This window comes from Octodon degus, unplaced genomic scaffold (assembly GCF_000260255.1).
Source record: "Octodon degus isolate 3935 unplaced genomic scaffold, OctDeg1.0 scaffold00123, whole genome shotgun sequence".
NCBI classification, from domain to species: Eukaryota; Metazoa; Chordata; class Mammalia; order Rodentia; family Octodontidae; genus Octodon; species Octodon degus.
Window position 1 is genome coordinate 115479 of NW_004524699.1, and position 22374 is coordinate 137852.

General features: G+C 48.0%; 1 protein-coding gene across 7 annotated transcripts in view; it reads right to left on the minus strand.

Annotated features, from left to right (window-relative positions):
- Nucleotides 1-22374, minus strand: part of Cacna1b (calcium voltage-gated channel subunit alpha1 B) — a 204944-nt gene that overhangs the window by 111356 nt on the left and 71214 nt on the right. For all 7 annotated transcript variants that reach the window (XM_023700324.1, XM_004640341.2, XM_023700322.1 and 4 more), the window contains exons 12-17: nucleotides 20770-20882; nucleotides 18543-18655; nucleotides 16227-16358; nucleotides 15927-15999; nucleotides 7399-7516; nucleotides 4694-4761 (exon numbers count right to left, since the gene is read on the minus strand). In XM_023700324.1, the coding sequence (XP_023556092.1) occupies nucleotides 4694-4761; nucleotides 7399-7516; nucleotides 15927-15999; nucleotides 16227-16358; nucleotides 18543-18655; nucleotides 20770-20882 (617 nt within the window). The remainder of the gene's footprint in view (nucleotides 1-4693; nucleotides 4762-7398; nucleotides 7517-15926; nucleotides 16000-16226; nucleotides 16359-18542; nucleotides 18656-20769; nucleotides 20883-22374) is intronic.

Below are 22374 nucleotides of genomic sequence, written 5' to 3' on the forward strand. Positions count from 1 at the left end.
TAGCCCCTAAGCCTGCTTGCAGGCACTTTTATCCGCTGAGTTATTTGGCCAGCCCTATGTAACTTTTTTAAAACAGTGGTTTACAACTAAGAATGTGCCTTGAGTCACAGAAGAAACTTGGACTTTTGAAAAATGCTGGTACTGCTGCGATTTTGGGGAAGGGCTTATTGTATTTTTAATTATATACAAGGTAACTGTATATGTCCGAGGGAATTGCTGACTTATTAGTAATGTTTATCTGGAGAGTAAGTAGGTTTTAAGAAGATGTGCTTGAGAATCAAGTTGATAAGGGATGGATTGTAACCATTACAGTATGTCAATGGATTAAATGCTTTGGGGCTGGGATTGGTAGACCATTCTTCCTGGTAGGCAGCCTAGGTGGGCTATAGAAATGTAACCCTGAGTGCTAAGTATGGTCCCTGGGACCTTTTTCTCAGGTGCTATTCTGCTTCTCTGCTTCCCAGCTGCAATGAACTAAGCACCCCTGTCCAACATGCCCTTCTGGCATCTTTCTGCAGCATCAAACAACCATGGACTGAATACCCTAAAATGATGAGCCAAATTAAACTTCTCCTTTAATTTGTGGGTGTCATATATTGTGTCTCAGCAATGAGAAAATTGACCACTACACCAAAGCTTCTGTATCAGATCTTCTCAACTATGCCATCTTCCAGTACATTCGGAAGCCAGTGACCCAATCTGAGCCTGCACCCTAACCTCCACCCTGAGCTTCTGCCTCAGGTGCTAAGCACCACCCTAACATTTCTGCACCAGGCAGTTCAGATTTAATGGTAAAATGCAAACCTGCTCCTCTTTATTATCCCTGCTCCCTCAGGAGCACTTGTCCCACTTGAATAAAGCTGACTTCTCTCCCTATAGAGCCAGAAGAAAGGGCTGGCACTGGCCAACACTGCCCCCAAGGATTCTATCAGGAGCATTCCAATGGGGTACTCACTACCTCCGAGTTTTTCCCCCTGGACTTAAGCAGGTCATACCTCCCCAGAAGGGGCCAGCAGAAGACACAATGGCTATGAAGTTCCACATGGCTCTACCACCAGGATGGACACGCTGTGATGTGTACACAGGATCCTCTGCCTCCTGCCTAACAATGGCCATCTGGACAGATTCTAACCTCAAGTCAATAAGTATAATCAACATGTTGCATTTCTGGGCTCTGGATCAACACATCCAGCCTGAGTTCACAACCCCAAAGAGGCCATTTGAGGAGCTACAAAACCCTCAAGTCAAGGCCCACCTGGTTCCCCTGGGACCTGGCATCCCTAACAAAATATCCACGAATCTGCTCTTAAGAGCACAATAATGGCAAAAAATAATTTTTTTTTACAGTTTCAAAATTGATTAATAGGACAGTTTCAATAATTAATACATTGTACATTGTTATCTTCTTAGTGGTTATCTGTAGTACAAGATGCAGACAGAATGTCCTGTCTAAACACTATTAGTACAAATCTTTCTTCTCATTGAATTAAGCGAAAGTAGTTGTATATCTATCCTAACTATTCTGCATATACAGATACAAAATGGTCCTTCCTTTGTATTGCCTTTTTTTGTTTAGTCCTGTCAGAAATGGGTATTCCATTGGCATCTAAATACTATGGGTGCGTGAATTCAGCAAAACAGTCCAACACTTGGGGCTAGGTAGATAGCTCAGTTGAATAAGCGCTTGCCTGGCAAGCACAAGGGCCTGAGTTCAATCCCCAGCTCCGCCAAAAAAAAAAAAAAAAAAACAATCCAACACAGTCCAGCAGTCCACAATAGTAGTGGGTTATCCACAGACGTTGTTGACTTGAGCTTTTCATGGCTCATCCTATTACTATGGTTTTACTTTATGTACCTTGTTTTTATACTTTTCTGCTGGATGGTTAAGACCAAGATAAAGTAAAACCTGTATAACAAGAAATGTAACTTTTGTGTCTGATAAGGCCAGTCAAGTACCCTCAGGATTTATCCTGTAACCCTGTACCGCAGGTTGCAGATCCTTTGTCAGTGTCAGCCATGTGGATAAGTCACAGCCATTGCTTGACCAATCTGCTCTCTGTGAAAGCCTGAGAGAACGTTTTCTCTCCAGGTGACTCTCCTTAGGCACACTCTACGTCATTGATCACGTTGCTCTGTGGCTCCATAATCTCCTTGATCAGAAAATTTGGGACACAACTGAATTACATGATGTTACAGTATATAACATAGTTCTCCTATGTCCTGAGTTTTCACTGACCTTGAAAGGTTATGGTCAAAATGTTGGCTGTCCTTGCAGCCCTTCTATTTCTCTTATTTTTGGTCTGCAAACTTAGGCTGTTAACCCTCCAGAAGAGAAGCTTATTATTAGCCTACATCTTACGCAGTTGTGTTTAACTTCACTATTTGTCTGAATATCAAACGTCTTAGGTATAACATGAAACAGGTATTTTCCATCAAGTACTGGTATGTTAAACATTAAGTACTTACAGAATATGGAGATAAAAATTTTTAAATGAAAAATATTTAAAGAATATGAATAAACAATTACATATTTTTACACAGAAATTTAGAAATCTAACTATACAACATTGTAGTAGGACAGTCCTGTGACTTTTTTCTTTTTCTTGTGTTTTTTTTTTCATTTTTTTCTTTTTTTCTTTTTTTTATTTATTATCCATTTTTTTAAAAAAAACTTTTACTTGTGAGACAGTATGGTAATAATTGGTATGTCATGATAAGAATTATGTATTTAGAAGACCAGAATGACAGGTATTCCAAATGTGACCCTTCTATTACACATTGCTATCTTCAGTACAGTTGCTTGGTTCACAGGTATCAGCATGTATAGTTAGTCAGGGTGAGAATCCTACCAATGAACTGCTAGTTTCAAAAACCTGCTGATGTTTTCAGGATCATTGCTTTGCCCATCTTGTACGTATAAATGTATGGCTTTGTCCCTGTCCTGTTTCCCAGCTTTTCTTCTTGCCCTCTCCTCATTGTCCAATCCTCAAGTTCTCATTTTCCTTTTAATTGTGTTACACCTTTCTATTTGTATTTCTTCTTTTGAGTTCTTATACCAAGGAGACTATGTGATATTTACATATGTGGGCTGGTTTATTTCACTTATGAGTATATCTTCAAGTGGCATCCACTTAAATATAATGGCAAAAATTAAATCCATTCACTGCTGCTTGAAAATTTCTGTCATAGAAAAGAGATCTTCAGGTCTCAGCCCTGGAGAGAAGACAGAGCTGGTCTGCACAGAGCACTCCCAGCAGGATCTATCTCAAAGGCCTAGAGCCACTTCTGGTTAACAGCCTTCTGGGGCATGGGCACCTGAACCACTCCACGGAGTATTCTAAAGTCCTCTTAAAGGCCTACAAACAATTCAGTTTAAATTTATTCCTACTTTACAAAATAAGAATGCTATATTTGTGGAAATACAGTAGTACTTCAGTTCATGAATGCTCTTGTTAGCAAAAAAATTGGCTTGCAAATAAGAGCATTTGGCAGAATTTTTTGTTTGAAAATTCTGCATCAGGTGACAAATACAACCATGGCCATCTTTTCCACACAATCACAGACATGGCCATCTTCTCCAAAATTGTAAAACAAATTCAGTTCATAAACTGAGGTACCGCTATATAAGGGAAGGGAAAAGTCATGTCCAAAGTCATGAAACGCTGCCCTATAGCCACAGAAAGGCTTGCATTAGTCCCACTTGCAAGGTGGGGGAATCCCTAAGTCAGACCCAATTATAGAGGGCATGCCCACATGCGCAGGTCCTCGAGGACATCGTCTCCACTGCACATCCTCACCCACAGAAGGACTTAACAAGAGCAAGACCTTGGGACTCAAGCTCACCCCTGTCCAGAGACAGCAGATGATCTGACACAATGCTCTCAGGCACCTCAAGTTTATGTAGTCACACAAATCCTGACCCCATGGATACACATGGGCTCCCTCCGCCAAGGCAGCCCAGCCAGAGACTAGACCACTCTGAGACAGCAAGACTAAGCCTTAGCTTCAGTCAGTAATAGCAATAGGAAGCCCAACGGAACCACAGTCACAGCATGGGCCTGAAGCTACCTGGGTGAGTAGCCGCAGTGCTCAAGGCAGTGACGTGGGGATGACCAGGTGGGGACCCGTCAACAGACGGAAAGCCCCAGAGGGTGGCATGTATAATCACATCCCCCACTGGGCTCTAGAAGGAGAAATGAATACTGAACGGCATCTGCTGGGCACAGCCTGGAGAAGCCTCCTGCCAGGCCCTGAATCTGAGGCAGAGGAGGAGCTTCCCTGGGGGCCACCTCATGTATCACTTGTCTTTAGAGGATGTCTCCCCAACATCACAGACTTACTCTGATGGGAACCTCTGTAGTCTTTACTCCTGAGGCAAGGGTAAAGGTCTGCACCACCTGACAAACACCCTTCCTGCCTGTCCAGACCTCCCCAGGTGGCAGCTGCTCGGAGAGCTGTCAGTCTGCCTTCCTGGCCTGCTCTCTTCATGTTCCCACACCCATATTTCTACATATCCTGAGCCTGGTATAACCTCCATCTGTCCAGACCTTAAGACACTCCTCTGAACAGTAATTACATGGAACCATAACCCAGAGCCTGACCCTCCCCATAACTCTGCAACCTTATCCAGAGTGACTTGGACTAACCCCCAGCCTCTTCTGGTACCCAAGCTGCAAGTGGCATCCCTACGTACCTTGGTCAGTTCCTGGGCGTTGGCAAGATTGTCCACAGCGATGGCCAGGAAGACATTTAGCAGAGTGTCTGGTTGGCTCCAGTTAAGGAAAGGTCAGAGTCACATCATGGCTGCCCATGGAAAACAGGGGCTCCCATCTCCCTCAATCACAATGCTCCAGCTTCTGGCCCTTGGCATCACCAGCCCCCTCAGGTCCCTGTTGTCCACAGACACAACCCATTTCACTTACCAGGCCCCAGCTCCCTCATCTTTCCCCACATAAATCCCTTAAGCTCTCCTCTATTCAGTTTCATACCACCCAATATCCCCAATAGCCACATGGACCTCTCCTCATCCAGTTCTTTACAGCTAACATTGACAGGTTATAGTGATTGGGTCAATTTGCCTTTGAAGAGGAACACTAACAAGGGGCTGCCATTACCCAATTGCCTCTGTTCTTACCTCTCCCATATTCTGGTCAGTATGAAAAGCCTTGCAACAAATCCCTGTTTTCACAGGCTCTACCTAGGTTTCCAACACCTCCCAGGGCAGACAATCAACACACAAATTTACCTGCGACTACCATGACTACCCTATTCTAGTCCTCGGTGGCTCCCAGATGCCTCCCAGTCTCACTGCCCCTTCCCCTTCACTTCAAATTCCAACATGAATTCGGGTGCCTTTCCTTCAAGGAGCTCTCCTGAATGATATTGGAGCGAGGAGGGATGAAGCAGCCTGAGCATCCAGCACTGTATTCCCCTGACCTGATCCCAGGAACACAAGCAAGGGGCTGCCATTACCCCATTATCAACAAGAAGATCAAGGTATAAAAGTAAATGACCTGCCCCAGGTCCCAGCATAGCACAGGTCCTCTCTGAATCTCTCTGAGGAAGGCCCTCACTCGATCACTACCTTGAGTCACCATGGTGTTCTTGCAAAAGGCACCTTCCTCCCATTGTTAGGCGCTGTATCTGCCCAGAGTTCATCTTTCCATTGAGTGGCACTGTTGTAGGATTGTGCCCTACAAAAGCAGTAGGCCTCCCTACTGTGATCAGCATGGATCCCACCAGACCACAGCTGCAGGCCTGCCCTCCTGTCATCTCATCATCTCAGGAGCCTCAACCATGGCACTGCTGACACACTGGGCTGGGCAAGAATGATAGGATGTTGTGCATTAAACAGATCCCTGATCTATTTAATCCTTGTGTCCTAGCCCTAATAACCAAAAATGTCTTATGTATGGAGAGCTTCATCCCCAATGCAATGAAGTTCAGAACACCTATGACTGCATGGAGCACTCAGAGGCCCTTCCATGCCTACAGCTAAGGACTATGCCCTAAGGGCCAGCCAAAGGGACACACAAGTATAGCAGAAGTCACCCAGACTAGACTAGGCATGGACACATGGCAGATGGCATGTCTAGTCTGAGTGACACAGGATTCCACTTGGACAAGCCACTGTTCTATGGGGCAGTGGCATCCTCTGGACATCACTGTCCCCTGCAGTGTTAGTGTGAGCTAACACTGCAGCCTCCTTCCTCTATAGCAGTTTGCACTGGCCCATTTCCACCTATATCCAAACCAAATCCTGTTCCCCAAGACCCAGTCCCTCCTGAGGCCTCATACCCCACCAGATCCCCACCCCGGGGGCCAGGATCTGAGCTGTCATCTGTAGCATGCTCTTGCAGAGGCAGAAGTCCCTGGTGAGGTAGCCCAGGGATTCAGACAGAAGACAGGAAGCAGGGGACAGAAACAGAAGCAAATGTGGAGGTGTGGGTGGTCACTGAGCCAGAAAGAGAGATGAGGAAGAATGGAGGGTGAGATGGCAAAGAATAAAGAGAGTAGTGTGCAAAAAAGTGGGAGACGCTCAGAGCAGGCAAGTTGGCTGTGACAATTTACAAGATATTTGTCTCCAGCTCAGGCCTTTCTTTGAAGTGTCATAGGAGGATCTACCACAGCAGTTCTCCAAGCAGAGGACCCAGACCAGAAGCACCGGGAGCCTGGTGTAAGGCATACTCTGAGGCCCTGTTAGGTCTGACACAGGGATACCTACTCCAGGGTCCACTGCCCATGGGAGCACCAGCACCACAGGTGTCCTTTCAGGGCTGCATTCCTATTTGTGCTGGTGGCAACCACCCTGACACCTGGGTCCCCTGGATGAACCCTGGCCTGCACCATGAACCCTGTGGATCCCCCCTTCCGGATTCTCCTGGGTCCCAGCAAGTTTCCCACATGGCCCCTGCATGAAACAAAAGTTATCGCCAGCTGCTGTGCCTGCCTGGTTCTGCCCATGCCCTTCTATCACCAGGCTATAGACAAAGTCTTTCCCAGCCCTCCCTAGAAGTCTTTCTGTACCTCTTTGACAGGGATGGTTTTCAGCAGGAAGAGGTTTATGAAGCCAGGTGTCAAAACTCTATACTAAATCAGAGGAGGAAGCCCGCTGCCCTTGGCCTTCCAAGTCTCCTATCTTCCTGTGAAGCCCCTAGGACTGTCAGAGTGCTTCCCAAGACCCAGTGGTGGTCCATCTGCCCCACATCTGCTGCCAGATGCAGGGCCTCCAGATCCATCGCTTGGGCTAACCTTGGGGCCTCCTGCACATCACTTCACTCTGAGAACATGCAGCCGACAACCCCTCCCCTCCCTGTCCTCCTGCAGAGAGCCAAGAGGCAGCTGCAGCTGCAGCGGGCTACACACTGGTCTCCTCCACCACAGCACCTAGAAGGATACAGTTTCCGAACAGTGTCAGGACGATGAAGTAAAACGAGGAGAACATGCCTCTGCTGACCCCGCCTTGCGACTCAATCCCGTGATACATCACTGCATTCCAGTCCTCTCCTGTCAGGATCTGCAGAAGAGTTCCACAGGGCACACTCGCACACACTGTGCACAATGCATGTGCACACATCCAGGGTCGGATCAGGACACACCTTCATCAGGGCACACTCACAGGTCTCTAGGTGAAGTGGTTCCAAGGGAGTAGGCAGCCTAGGATCTTGCAGGAAAATGTGCCAAAGCACATGGCTACTAACCTGGGTCAGGTTAAGACACAAACATGCTCTAGGTTTTCAGCAAGAATGGCAAGGGAATTCCAAGAGAGGTGAGCAAAGGCTAGCAAGGAGGCAGTGGTACCATGGCAGAGGGAGCCGAGGGCAGAGAGGCAGCCACAGACACAGAGTTCTACATACTGGCCACCTCCAACCTGGAGGTCATGGTGGTCTGTGATGGACTTGGGCCTTCCTTCTCCAAGGTTCTGCCATGGGGCCTTGCAGTTTCACCCTCACGGCCTGGCTAAACACAAATCTTGCCCCAATGGAAGCCTACATGTCTACTTTTTGTTTTTTTCAAAGTACAGGGGGAGCTGTGCCGGCCCTGCCTCCGGGGCACTCTAAGACAGCAATTGAGACTGGGCGTGGTGGCGTGTGCCTATAATCCCAGCTCTTGGGAGGCTGTAAACAGGCGGATCACTATGAGTCCGATCTAGCAGTGAGACCCTGAACACCCGGTAGACCCTTCCCTAAAATATTAAAAAAAAAAAAAAATTAAAGTACAGGGTAAAAATATAACATGTGTCCACCACCCAAAGTAGAGATTAACATTGTGTCACAATTCCATTGGTTCCACTGCCCATAACCATCCCTGAAGGGAGCCCCAATCACAGCTTCACAATCATGCAGCGTGCCACACACACCTGTCTATAACACAGCTGTGTGCTAGGCATGAATAGGAAGGTATCAGCCATATACCACTCCTCTACCTGATGTTTTTGAAGTTCACATGTCAATACAAATAAATCTACCTACTCACATAAATATCAACAGCTTTCTTCCCATTTATTCATGCATGTTCTTCCTGCAAGCACTTTAAATTTTTCATTATTGTCTCCTGTGCACACATCAAAATATCCCTAGCTTGAAAATCACTAGGCAGCAGGCCATACGCATCTTTGACTTTACCGGGTGTCTCCAAACCGTACCAATCCCACCCACACCCCAAGCAGCATGGGAAGTTTCCTCACACCCTCATACCACCCATCGCAGCATCACACCCTCGGGCGCCCCATCTGTCTTTGGGCCCTGAGACTACTCTCCCTTACCCTGTGTTTCTGATGGCACACCTTCCTGCTGATCTATGAGATCTCCTTAAGCATTCTTACATATACCACTCTACTGTCTACACTACCTACTGCAAATACTTTAAGTCTTTAGTATTGTTTTAGTATTATATTCTCAGTTATTTCAGTATTATAAAGAAGTTTAATCCAGGTCTGTTGGCACATAACTATAATCTCAGCACTCTGGGAGGCTGATCCAGGAGGATCACAAGCCCACGCCCAGACTGGGTAATTTACTTGGGAAAGTCTCAAAATTAAAAAATGAAAGGGCTAAGGCACCTGGGTTCAACACCCAGTGCCAAGCAGGCAGAGTTGTAATGTAGTCAAATGTGTCAGTCTTCAGTCTTTTCCTTTATAGATTCTGTTTTTTGTTTTGTTTTTGGTTTCGTTTTTAATGTATTTAGTACAGGGTCTATAGGGCCTCACTACACAGATCAAACTCGTAGTGACCCTCCTGTTTTCAGCCTCCCAAGCGCTAGGATTATAGGAGTACACCACCACGCCCAGTCTCAAACCTGGTCCCTGCGTCTGCCTAAGCAGGTGCTTTAATCCGCTAAGCTACTTAGCCAGCTTTCCTTTATAGGTTCTGCTTTTTCCCCCACCTTTCCTTCCTTTTCTTTTTCCCTCTTTTCTGTGTGCTAGCGAGGGACTCCATGCCTTCAGTGCATGCTCAACAAGCATTCCTCTACTGAGCTACATCCCATTTGGGGTAGTTTTTTTTGTTTTGCTTTGTTTTGTTTTTTGAGAGGTTTTGCTAAATTGCCCAGGGCTGCAAGCTTCCTGCCCCAGCCTTCCACCTATAATTATAGGCATGCACATAATATCTGACTCTGACTAATAAAGCATTAATAGTAATTAAAACATGATTTTTCACATTTAGGTCTGTATTCTAACTGAAGTTCTTTGTATTTATGTGGAATGATTTTTTTCTGTAAGGAAAATCTATTTTCCCAGACCCATTTTTTGAATACTCCACCCTTTCCCATTGGCTGACTTCTTTTTTAACTGGGTATGTTTCTGGGAACTCCCGTCTGTCCTCTGCACTGTCTTTACATATACCACACCACCCCCACAACTGTAGCCTCAGAGAAGTCTTGGTATCTGGTAGATTCTGCAAAGCTATTAGTCCTTAATTTAAAAATAAAATATTTCCTAAGGGAAAATAATTCTACTATCATGGCAATAAACCAGAACCACTCTCCTAAAAGGATATTATATCCAATGCAAAAAAAAAAAAAAAAAGAAATAATACTTGTAGAAAACAAGGAAAAGTATTTCCACGTTGGAGAGCATGAACGCTAAACACTTCATGTTCACCTGGCCTTTTGGTAGAATTAAACTATCTGTTCACATAAGCAATATGGACATAAATATCATAAAACCAAGCTCCTCCATTATTTTTTCAATTTCAACCTCAGGAGAGGCAACTAAAGAGCTTCAAAATCCAAGGATAGACTGCTGCCAAAGCATTTCTTCCTCTATTCTTTCTTTGCATTGTTCCTATTTCTCTTTTCTATGTTTGTGGTCCTCCTTCTTAGAGGCTACAGCTTGGCTTCTTTTATTTTTTGTCTTTCGATGCTTAGGCTTTTCTGTGCCACCCTGTACAGGTCCTGTTTTCTTTGGATGCTCTTGTGTTCTTCTAAATCCACCTCCTCAAGACTTCTTTTCCCGAGTTCAATCCCCAGTTCCACCAAAAATAAAAAAATAAACAAATAAATAAAATTTTAAGAGACTTCTTTTCCTCTTTACGTTTGGGCCACTCCTCGTTTGGTTTTCCTTTGCCTTCCTCTGAGTACCTTCTTTTCTGATGACTCGCTTGATGTGCACCAGTCCTGGTTTCCAAGGGGAGGTGCTCAGGCTCCCAGCATCTACACCAGCTGAACCATAATTATATTCTTGCTGGCTGAGGCTCAGGGGCATTGGTTTTTCTGACAAACAGTCCCTGGGGAACTGACAGCAGCTCAGAGACTGTAGTCTTGGTTTGCTGTCATGAACTGGGAACCACTGAGGTAACTGGTTTTCTGTCTGTGAAATACTGTGATCTTGGGTAAGTCTAGAGATGGGAGTCTTTAATCAAACATTCTATGCCTGGGACTGGAATCAACTTCTTCCCTGTACCCACAGCTTTCTAAATAGTCCTCCCTCGTCTTTCTGAAACAAGTCTTTGGCTCTAAACTTCAAGCTTCCTGCACTTTAATAATAGAAGATTTTACATTCTACTATAATAATCTTCAAGTTCATCTAAGAGTCATATGACTTTAAATGCTTCATTAAGTTGACAAAAAAAAAAAAAAAAAGGATCTGTTTTTATCATGCTGAGGACTACTGGAGAGATCCGATATCTAGTACTCGCTTGTTTTCCAGTATGAAATACCCCAAGTGGTGAGACTGTACAACAATCAGGTAGCTGAAAATCATGACGCATGGGGGCCGCCCCTTAGCTCAGTCCTTTAAGTGGCTGCTTCAACAAAGCAGTCAGGCTCAGGTTGCTGGGGTTCGATACCCACAACTCAAGCCAGCCAAACCTGCCCTAAAGGCATTCGGAGCAAAAAAGAAAAGAAAGAAAGAAAGAAAGAAAGAGAGAGAGAGAGAGAGAGAGAGAGAGAGAGAGAGAGAGAGAGAGAGAGAGAATAAATCATGATGCAGAGATTACGAAGTTTGTTTTTGTCCAATATTCTATTCCCATTCATCTCATAATGTAAAATCTTCTATTATTCCAACTAGTACTACTCCACAGATGACTTTTACAAGAAGTACTTGTAAATCTAGCCTTTCTTACTCAATCTTGTATCTGTGCTGAGGCAGGGAAGGGATCTGCAGCTACGATCTCCCTCCCAACACTGCTGGCCAGAGGACAGCGAGCAGTGGAGATGGTGGAGAAGCAGGGACAACTACTGCCACCGATACAGCACAACAGGCAGCATGGGAGGAGGAGCTGTACCCTTCCATTTTAAAAATCAATTTTTAAGTGCTCACAAGGAACAGTGACCCTCTGTAAACCCATCCCCCAGCTCAGTAAGACAAAACAGGGTTAAAGCTCCTGGATTTATTTTCCTAAGAGTTGATCTCTCCCCTCCACCTAACGCTCAGGAGAACAGGCCCCAAGGCTCCTTTTCACATCTTCACTGCATAGGCTGAACACTACAGACAACACAGTAGCCTGTCTTATGCTTTTCATCTTTAAACATTATTCTCAAGGTTGTGTATTTTGCTCAACACCTGTGAGATCATTTCTGTCGACAAATTTAGTTCTAGATCATTCACTTTCCCTGTTATACAAACAGAACTAACTTTCCTTATTCTCCTAATGACAACGACCATTCAGGTGGTTTCCAAGGCTCTGCCATTACAGATGTGGCTGTTGTGATGGTCTATACACATCTCTGTGGCAAGACACCGTCCAGGGCATGGAAAGCCACGCAGGCTTTAGGCTTCAATGAACTGGATGTTAGGAAATGACACTGCTAAGGATTCTACCAGCCATCAGCAGCATAACCACATCTCCTCTACAACTCCTATTGTTCCCCTTCTGGACGTCAGCTACAATGCGTGGTGGGAAAGGTGGTCCGAAAGGTTCTCATGGTGCATTTAATTCCCATAGCCGTCACTGCAGTAAATTAATGTGCAATGACAGTGCTTGGCTTTTCTGTGACAACAATTATTTCATTTTTCCTTATTCTATGGTAATAAGACCATGTACACTGATGTGATCTGCTATTAGTCTTTATTTGGAAGGAGTGCCTTTTTTACCAAAAAAAAAAAAAAAAAAAAAAAAAAATTCCACGCAGGGCAAACTTGCACAAAGCAGAGCGCACCAACTTGTGCTATGGCCAGGCTGCCAGGCTCATTTCACCTGCATGTGCACACTGTTCTTGCTAAAATTTTCTTTCATAATCTGGGAATATGATGAGTCACATCTGTGGAGTTTCTGATGGTAAATAACCTTACATTCTATGAAACTCTATGGAGAGCTCAAAACACAGACAGTTGCTGACCCTATCCAGACTTGATTTCTCTATTTCCCCTAAGGACGCTTCGCCTCCACCTCTGGCCACCCGATCTTGTTCTTTTTTTTTTTTTTTTATTTTATTTATTTATTTGTGTGTGTGTGTGTGTGTGTGTGTGTGTGTGGCCAGCTCAGCCCACCAGGGGTAGGGGCCGGCTGGCATGTGGTGCTGGGGGATTGAACCGCGGTCCCTGTGCTTTGCTAAGCTTGTTCCAAGTAGGTGCTTCAGACCACTGAGCCATCTCACCAGCCCCCCGATCTTGTTCTCATTCAGTTTTCTATTCCCAGATTACTCAAATTAATAGCCTGTGCAAAATGGAAATAACTTTTTTTTTTTGTACTGGGGATTGAACTCAGGATCTTGTGCTTGCCAGGTAGGTGTTTATGCTGCTAAGCTATCTCCCCAGCCAGTAACTTTTTAAATACAGAGCACAGTTCACATTTCAAACTGTCTGAACTTAGTAGCTTGGGTTGGAGATTATTAAATTATTCAACTTCTGAAGGGGTCATTTTTTCTTGGATTAATGTACTTTTCTTTTAAATCATATAGTTAAATGTGTAAGTGCTCACAGTGTTTTCAATGGTGGGGTAGGAGCTCTCTGTATGTGTATGAGAAAGTGTCTCTCCTACCCTCACCTGGAGCCACAGTGCTCTGGACTCAGGATTCTAGGCTCAAGACTAAGCAACACTTCCAAGTTACTTTCCATGATTTCCTGTCAGCTGTTCTTCGTGAGAAGTCTGCCGTCAGACTAGATGTCATTCTTGTATAGATCTTCCTAGAATAGTTTTTAGTATCTTCACTTTGCCACAGGCTGCAAGTCTGGACTTACTCTGTCCACCTCGCTTAGCCTCTGCAAGCAAAGCTCCAGGACTCTGCAAGAGGAAGAGCTCCAAGACTCTCCCTGGAAGGATACAGGGTGGGGATTGCTCCCTTTTTCCCTCTCCCTCTTCCCCTCTTCAGTGCTGGCGATCCAACACAAGGCCTCACTCATGCCAGGCAAGAGCTACACCACCAAACCACAGCCCCACTCACGCTTCCCTGCATGTCACTCCTATGGCTCCCACCCCTGCCCATCCCACGCATCTGGTCATCTGTTCCACGCTGCAGCTCACTCAGCTCTTCACATCTTCCAACTATCATTCCTCTCTCCCTAGGATCACGTCCAGGGTGTAGTCTTTATTCCTTGAGTTGAATAGTCATATTTTCCACTTCCAGGACTTCTATTCAGTTTTCACTTGGACCTATTCTTTGTCTTCATGCCTTTTTCCATGACTTGGGGCTTCCATGGGCTCTTCCCTTACCTCTAGGAAGATTACAAGCACACTCAGCTCAGAGCAGTCCCCTGCTCTCCCATCCCTTTTCTTCGGGAATGGTTCCACCTCCTGACCATGGGTGCTGCTGGTTCTCTCCTGGATGTCAGTATTTAGTAAGTTTTTGTTTGTAGGTCACCATGAATAAAGTAGATCTATTTTCTTCCTCCTGTCTTGTCCTGTCTATCCCCACTCCCAGTCCAGTTTAGAAGCAGAGGTTCCCTTTCTGGGAGCTCAGGCCTCTGGGCCAAGGGCCTTGTGTGGAGATAAAAGGCCGAGGCTGGCCCCCAGTGGTTCAGCTCTTTTTCTGGTACCCTCCAACTCTCTTTCATCTTCTGCAGAAGGGCCTAGAACCTTCCCCAGAGGTCGGGGTGGCTGAACCACACTTGTATGTATCTAAGGTTGTGGGTCTCACATACCCAGCCCACCAGCCTCTCACCAGACACATCCCAGTGCCTGGGCCTCTGTTGTTTCCACTCTCTAAAGACTCTGATCCCAGAAAGCAGCGTCTAATTGCCAGCGGGTCAACACCCCTCCCTGGAGTCCCCTCTGTGACTGCTGTAGGCAAGGTCTACTCACCTGGCCTACACAGCCCTTCCAACCTAGACCGGGATCCTGGTGCCACCTATGGCCACACCACATATCACACTCATGGCTCAGCCTGGGGTGCACTCCTCCCAATTCCCCTGCCCTGCTTCCTGGGCAAGCTTAGCTCTGGACACATACAGAAGAACCCCCCAATCAGAAATGGGGCACACTCCTCAGGGCAGCCCATGTGAGGCCCCAGTCAGTGCTGCTCTACTGTGTCTCCACTGAAGCCTTGAACTCTGGAAGCCACTGGCCTGCGAGCAACACAGAGCAATGCATGCCTCAGTGAGAGAAGGTAGGGCAGAGTGAGTGGACTGGTGCTGCCTGCACTTAGGGAACCAAGGGGGAGAGGCAGAGTTGCCCAAGGACAAGAAAGAAGGAAGGTTGAGCACAGCACCAGGTCCTGGCAGGTTGGAACACACATTCCCCTGGGAGAAGAGCTGGCTCTCTGAGGCTGTGACCAAGCTGATGGCCACAGGGAACCCAGAAAGAGGGCCATGAGAGAAGGCATGAGAAAGCACACTGTCAGGAACGTCAGTGGGCCACACCACTGGGACCAAAGCGTTTTCATGGCCAATCACCTGGTTTGGTTTAATCTATTTGTGGAAGAAACTTCCCCTCTTTGAGAAAGTGGAAGGCAAAGGCTGCTCTCACATGTGGGTTCAGTATGAGCACGTGCAGCCTGTGGGGGCCTAAGGGTACCCATGGGCAGAGCCGCAGCGGCCTCACCTGCCATCCACATAGACATCTTGGGGCAGAAACACAGCACTACCTGCCTGGCACGGCCAGACCTGGCAGCACTTGGAGAAAGTGCCCACACGAGTCCCTTTTGCCTCCAGAAGGGTAGAGGTCACTCAGCCAACAAGATCCCTACCACACAGGAAAGAGGGCCTTCTAGTGCTGTGGTGGACATGTTTCCCAGACAAAGCAAACAGAGGCGCCACACCTTCCTGGAGGAGCTTCGGAAGAGTTCTGTATGTTCCCCACAGACAAAAGACAGGTGACTGCAGGTTCCTGGGACTAAGAAACGCTCTGGTAGCTTGAGACCTCATCCCCAGAGAGCTCCTCAGGGCAGCATCAGAGCACTGGCTTCTCCCCACCCAAGCTCACACTCATCTTCTGCTGTGAGGAAGGTTTTAGGTAGCTGGATTGTGCTGAAGAGCTGAGGAGGAGTCGGCAGGGACTGGCAGCCTTTCTTGCACCAACGGGAGAGAAAAGCTGAGCAGACAGATTCCTCACCTGGAAGACAGTAAGGATGGCAGCAGGGAAGGTGTCGAAGTTGGTTGTTGGTGTCTCATCTTGAAAGTTGAACCTGGAAAAACAAAAAGTCCTCCAGAGACAGCCCCAGCAGAAGCAAGAGCTGCACATCGCAACAACACACTGTCACAGGCTGCAGGTGGGTGGCTTTCTCACCATCACCAGCCCCTTCAAGAGCATTCAAGAAGGGAAGGTAGAAAAGAGGTCCAGGATACCATCTACTGTGAGCTCTGCCTCCCCAGTGGGACAGGTCCTGTCCTCCCCCCACCTCAACCCACTTACTGTCCCCCAAACAGCTGCATCCCCAGCAAAGCAAAGACTACAATGAACAAGAAGAGCAGGAACAGAAGGCTGATGATAGACTTCATGGAGTTGAGCAGAGACACTACCAGGTTCCGCAGAGAGTTCCAGTACCTGCCGAGAAGAAACATGGTTAGACCCGGGCTATGCCTGGATGTGACCATGCTCTCTCTCCTCTAGACTCTCTAGGCTCTCAGCTACCCACCTCTGTGGCCTGCTACGCCCTGATGTTCATGGTGCATGTGTGCGTGTTTGTGTCTGTGCGGCTGAGCTCCTCTCTGGATTCCCAGGAGATTGCTCAGCCTGAGGCCCAGGGGACCACAAGCAGGCAGCGCTGGACTAACTCCCAAACTCCTTAACCTGCTCCTGTTCTGTCCTTGGCTGAATGAGGCCAACAACCGTCAGATGGCCAGGCCCAGACTTCATCCTCGTCCCTCCCTCTTCCTCTTCCCCAGTGTCTGGTCAGGCACCCAGAGCCCACCTACCACCGCAGGCAATGCAGACTGTCCTCAGCCCATCAGAGGAGGAGCTATACCAGAATATAAGTCAGTACCGCTTCCCTCATGACCAGTCTGCCACATATGCTGTCACTGAGGACTAAGGCACCTGGCCTGGGGAACAGTGCCACGCAACTTTATCTCCTTAGCACCCACAAGCCTCCTCCTGTCTACTGATGCATCACTGCTGTATGATGGCTCCAGCTACTATGCCCAGCCTTTGCATACTCTTCCCGGGAGTCCACGGGTCACATTCCACCAGCACCCAGAGCTCCCCAGTTCCCCAAGGAGACCTACCCACAGGCCTGAAACACAAGGGGTGGAAGGGTAGATGCTAGTTTCACTGGGCATCCCTGGGTCCCAAAGTGGTGTCCTGAGGGCCGGGGAGATGGCTTAGTAGAATAAGCGCTTGCCTGGCAAGCGCAAGGTACTGAGTTCAATCCCCAGTACCGCAAAATAAATAAATAAATAAATAAATAAATAAATAAATAAATAAAAGTTAATAAGCAGTTTTATCAAAGTGGTGTCCTTCTCTGTGGCATCCACCTCAGAGGCCCAGGCATACTTTAAATCCTCTTACAAGGGGCCTGAGGGTTGGTGGCAGGAATGGCGAAAGATTGGTAAAGGGGTCCTGTATTCTCCTGGGTTGGCAGGAGCCAGCCTGCCTCAGAACAAGGGTCACCAGCCTCCTGACAGAAAACGTGGGCCCACGGCCAAGGTAAAGCTAGTCTCTGTGGCCATTTCTTTCATCCCTTTTAGAAGCAATGGAAAGGCAGTGGAGGCCTGAGGACTTGTTCCAGAAAACTCAGGGTATGTCTGTGGATCAAACTAGATTGAACACTGCCTCAACCTCTTCTTCATTCATACCTTCATATCTTCAGATAATTTGGGATTTGTATTTAAAATAAATGAAAAGATCAGCAAAATATTAATCACCAGCAGAGGCAGGCTACCTGGGAGCTCAGGTCCTTCTAGGACTTCAGGGCCCCCAGCAGCTAGGTTCAACTGCTGAGGATTCTGCTCATTTCAGAGATCCTCCAAAACTCAGGACAAGCTAGTCCTGCACCCCAACTATGGTTAGACAGGCTGAGCAGCCTCTGCTACTGATGAGACACTGCGGAATAGGTCTCTCTCTAGCCTGTGCAACTGTGGCGGTGAGGGGCAGGATCTCAACCCAGGTCACTTTCACTAACTGCAACACACTACCTTCCTGTAACTCCATCTCATGGGCAAAGGGAGCAACTCGCAGAATCAGACTCAAGTGGGACAGGGTTGAGAACAGGGTCTTATCACTGTCATCATGAACTTAGGGCCAGTAGGGAAGAAGCAAAAAGCAGGCCTGGAAACAGCAACCACGTAGGTACTTGGTTGGCTCAGGCCGCATCAGGGTCTGGGGTCCAACTCTCCCTGCAGGGACCAAGCTGCAAGGCAGCTTGGCAAAATGATGGGGACTCCTCCATCTGAGAACTTCTCTACCAACTATATCCTCTTTGAGGGCTGGGAAGATGAGACTGGTGCTTTCGAGGGAGGGGACGGTATGAAATGGGGAGGAGGGCAAGTAACAGGAGAACCTTCTGTCAGAACTGGGGCCAGCAGAGAGCAACCCTGAGACACATCTGGCCCTACGAGACTTGCTGGGGTGGCACCTGAGCACATGCTACTTTACAGCCAGCTCCTCCAGTTAAACCAGTGAGACACAGAAAGAGCTTCCAGACGCTGCATTCCTGGGAGCCACGTGTTCCTGGACCTACTGCCTCCAACCCACATGCCCTCTGCTCCTAGAAGCGTACAGGTAACATACTTAGTGACTTTGAAGATCCTCAGCAAGCGGAGCGCCCGCAGCACACTGATCCCAAAGGAGGTTCCTGGCTTGACTGCAGCCCACACCACTTCGAAGATGCTTCCCACAATGACCTGCAATGGGGTTGGCATCAACCTCAGGGAAAACCATATTTGTACATGGATTTATGCTCACAGTGCACCCATATATGTCTTGTGTGTATGCATGCTGCATCTCTCTGCTATTGATGATGATGATGATGATGATGATGATGATGATGATGATGATGATGATGTATTTGGTACAGGGTCTCGCTATGCAGCTCAAACATGTTTTCAGCCTCCTCAGCACTGGGATTATGGGCATGCACTACCACACCCAGTCTGCTGCATCTCTCTGTAAGCACTGACACTCTGAAGATCCTCAGCAAGTGGATCACAGGTCACATGAGCTCCAGTAACCTCTGGGAAGGCTGCAAGGCCCACCAGTCCTGGCCTGTCTTCCTCTCGCCTCAGACAAATCACGGGTACTCAGGCCTGCTGACATGCTGATGTAACTCTGTCACAACCAGGTTACACCCACATCTTCTTAAATACCTCCGAGGCTGGAGAAACTGTCTTAGTCCTGCCTACTAAGCAGTTTTCTCTTGGACCAGCAAACCTATCTTCTGGCAACTTCTCCTATCCTGGTCTTGCTGTTGCTCCAAATTTCAGAAACTATAAGTTGAATCTTTTCTTCTCCCACTGATCAGGAACCAGTATACGTACCAAGAACAGACTGGGGCAAGCCTACCCCTTGGTTTGACCACAGCCTTATCTTAGGTACTGCAGATTTGGGTGGGCTGAGGCTTGTGAGCAAGGGGCATGTCCATGTTTCTAGCTGTTCCTCGGAGAGACCATGGGCAGGACCACTCTGGCCAGCACTTGGCACGAGAGACACAGCAAGTGCAGAGGGCAGGACTGGAGCCCAGCAGCCCTTTGCCATTTTTCCCTGCACAGGTAAAGGGGAGAAACTGAATTGTCTCCACAGCTACCAACCTCCTGGACACACGCAGGGCTCAGTCAGTACGAGCACCCAAAGGCTCATGTATGTATTTCTCATCCTCCAATCACACATTTGCACCTGGCATTGAAAAATCAAATGCTGAGCATTAATCTCATAGATTATGTTTTATTATCCTTGTCTTACGACTTTAGTCATTTCCACCAACTTTATGTCAACTGCAAATCAGACCAAGTCACTGAAAGAAGAGTGAACGTGCCAGAGCAGTGCCCTTCCCACAGCTCCAGAGACCTCACCACAGGTTAGCACTGATCCACCCAGAAGCAGCATGTAGGAGCTGAACCACATGCACAGCCTGCTGCACCTTCTCCACAGATTTGTCATTCAGAGAGCACCAGCATCCTGCCCACTCCCAGACATCAGCATCTGCACACTGGTGATAATCCCATTATGCAGCAAGCTTGCCAACACCTGTTCTTAGGGACACATGCTGGCCCTGGATCAGGCTACCAGCTTTCTCTGCAGTAGCATAACCACACATGGTGCCCAGCCCGCACCCATGGTGGCTGGACCATATCCACCGTGCCTTGACCACACCTGTAGTACTGCTGACGTGCAGCATGAAGATCTAAGGACACTGGGTGCAGAGGCTGTGCCAGCTGTAGGCTCCAATGCCCAGGAAAGGAGAAGCTCAAGTCAAGCTGATTCTGCACGCTGAACCTCCCCCAGTAAGGCCCAGGAACCCCCAGTGAATCTACAGTATGCCAAGTCCACGCCATACATTCTACCAAGGCCCGGGGGATGACTCCTGTGCAGCCCCTGCCCTGGCACCTGGTCCAAACACTCAAAGTAAGCCATGGCTACTAGACCACATCCATCCTGCCCTGAGGCTTCCCTGACCCCTCACCCCAAAAAGGGCAGGTCCAACAAATGGTGCAGGGCCACAGCACAGCTTCCTACCTCGCTAGGGACTGACCCTTCCACAGACATGGCACAGAGGGCACTATCAGGACCCTCGGGCAACCATGCACCTGCAACAGGACTGGAGGAAAGGGGGACACCTGAGACGGCACTGGCTGTGCTGCACCCACTGCGCCACGCCAAGAGGTCAGGCTCCCTCTGCCACTTCCCTGCACCTCCAGCCCAAGCACCCTTTAGGGCCATGGAGCCCCGCCCACACACAGGAGACACATGGAAGGTGTGGTATATACTCCCAAAGGAATCCTGTAGAAGTTACCCCACTCACCCCAAAATCAAAGCAGTTGAAGGAAGACCGGAAGTAGCTTCTGGGCCCCAAGCCATACATCTTCAGGGACATCTCTGTGAGGAAAAGACCCAGGAAAACAAACTCTGCAAAGTCTAGGAGAAGTCAGAGAAGAAGGAGTTAGTGCTAGGCTCCACCTGGCCTCCAGCTCAGACCAAGGACCTCACACCTGAAGGCCTTGCTAGGGCAGAGCCTTCCAGGCCTCGTCTGTACGCTCATGCTCTGAAACCTTATCCCAGAACAAATAATTGTTGAAAGGGACACAAGGGACACTCATTTCTGTCCAGACAATAATAAGTTCCCACAGCCCATGGGACACAGCTTCAGGACCAGCTCAGAAGCAAGACACAAAGTCACCAGGGACATCCTCAAGGAGGCCTAGGGCTACCAGGCTGTGGACCACTGCCTTCTGCATGCTCTGACTGCAGACAGACCTTCAACCCCCTTCTTAGCTCCCTTGCCTCCACAAAGACTTGCTGACACCCTCCTTGGGACTCCACAGCACCATGTTGCAGGTTTTTGATCATATCTTTGTCTCACAGAAGGAAAACACCAATACCCAAGCAACTGAGGCCCTTTGACAAGAGCCCCAGGGCAATAAAGCAAGCCAAGGGACTGTGAAGCCAACTCCTTGCTATCAGTGAATGAGGGGGGCAGAAAGGAGCTCAACCCAGAAGTCCCAGCAACAGCACTGATCACCTCCAGGGACTAGGCCTAGAAGGTCATGATGACACTGGAGGGCACACAAATGCTACTGTCCCAGCCTAAGCACAAGTATTGAAACAGGAGAAAGCAGTGACTCCACAGTGATTCCGGCGCTAGGTCTCAGGCTGCAGAGTGGGTGAGTACCAGTGAAGCCCAGCTAGACTCAGGGTGACTTCCTGGCCTCTGGATGTCCACTGCCTGAAGTCACTGGGGCCAGGGAGATAGCTCAGTAGAACAAATGCTTCCCTGGCAAGCGCAAGGACCTAAGCTAAATCCCCAGGTCTACCAAAAAAAAAAAAAAAAAAAGTGGTATAAGTTGATTACATCATCCCAGTGCCCAAAGGCACCCTAACTTCCAACAAAGGCAGCAGCTCTGAGAGCAGAGCCAAAGGAAAGAATAAAGCAAATTACCAGAAGACCCAGTGAGTGGTCAGCGGCCAGCGCAGCCTTACCAGGCCTCTGTCAGGACATGAGACCTCAAGCAAACAGTCCCACATAAACAACAGAAGGGGCCGGGGAGATGGCTCAGTAAAATAAGTGCTTCCCTGGCAAGTACAAGGGCCTGAGTTCAATTCCCGCTTCTGCCAAAAAAACCCCACCAACCAACAGAGGTGACATCATGCATTTCTCATCCCTGTGCACCCTGAAACCTGCCTCTCCCTACGGGGCAACATTCCTAATCCAGGATATGCAGCGACACGGGCACCATAGCCCACCTGGCACTGTGCCAACAGAGGGGAGGAACCATCCCCCAGTGGCCTGAGTACCTGGACAAGCAGCAATTCACCCACCACAAGTCTGGCCTCTGAGGCAGGTGGAAAATATCTAGGCTCCCATGCTGAACACAGGACAAGGAGAAAAAGAAGCTGAGATGCTACCTGG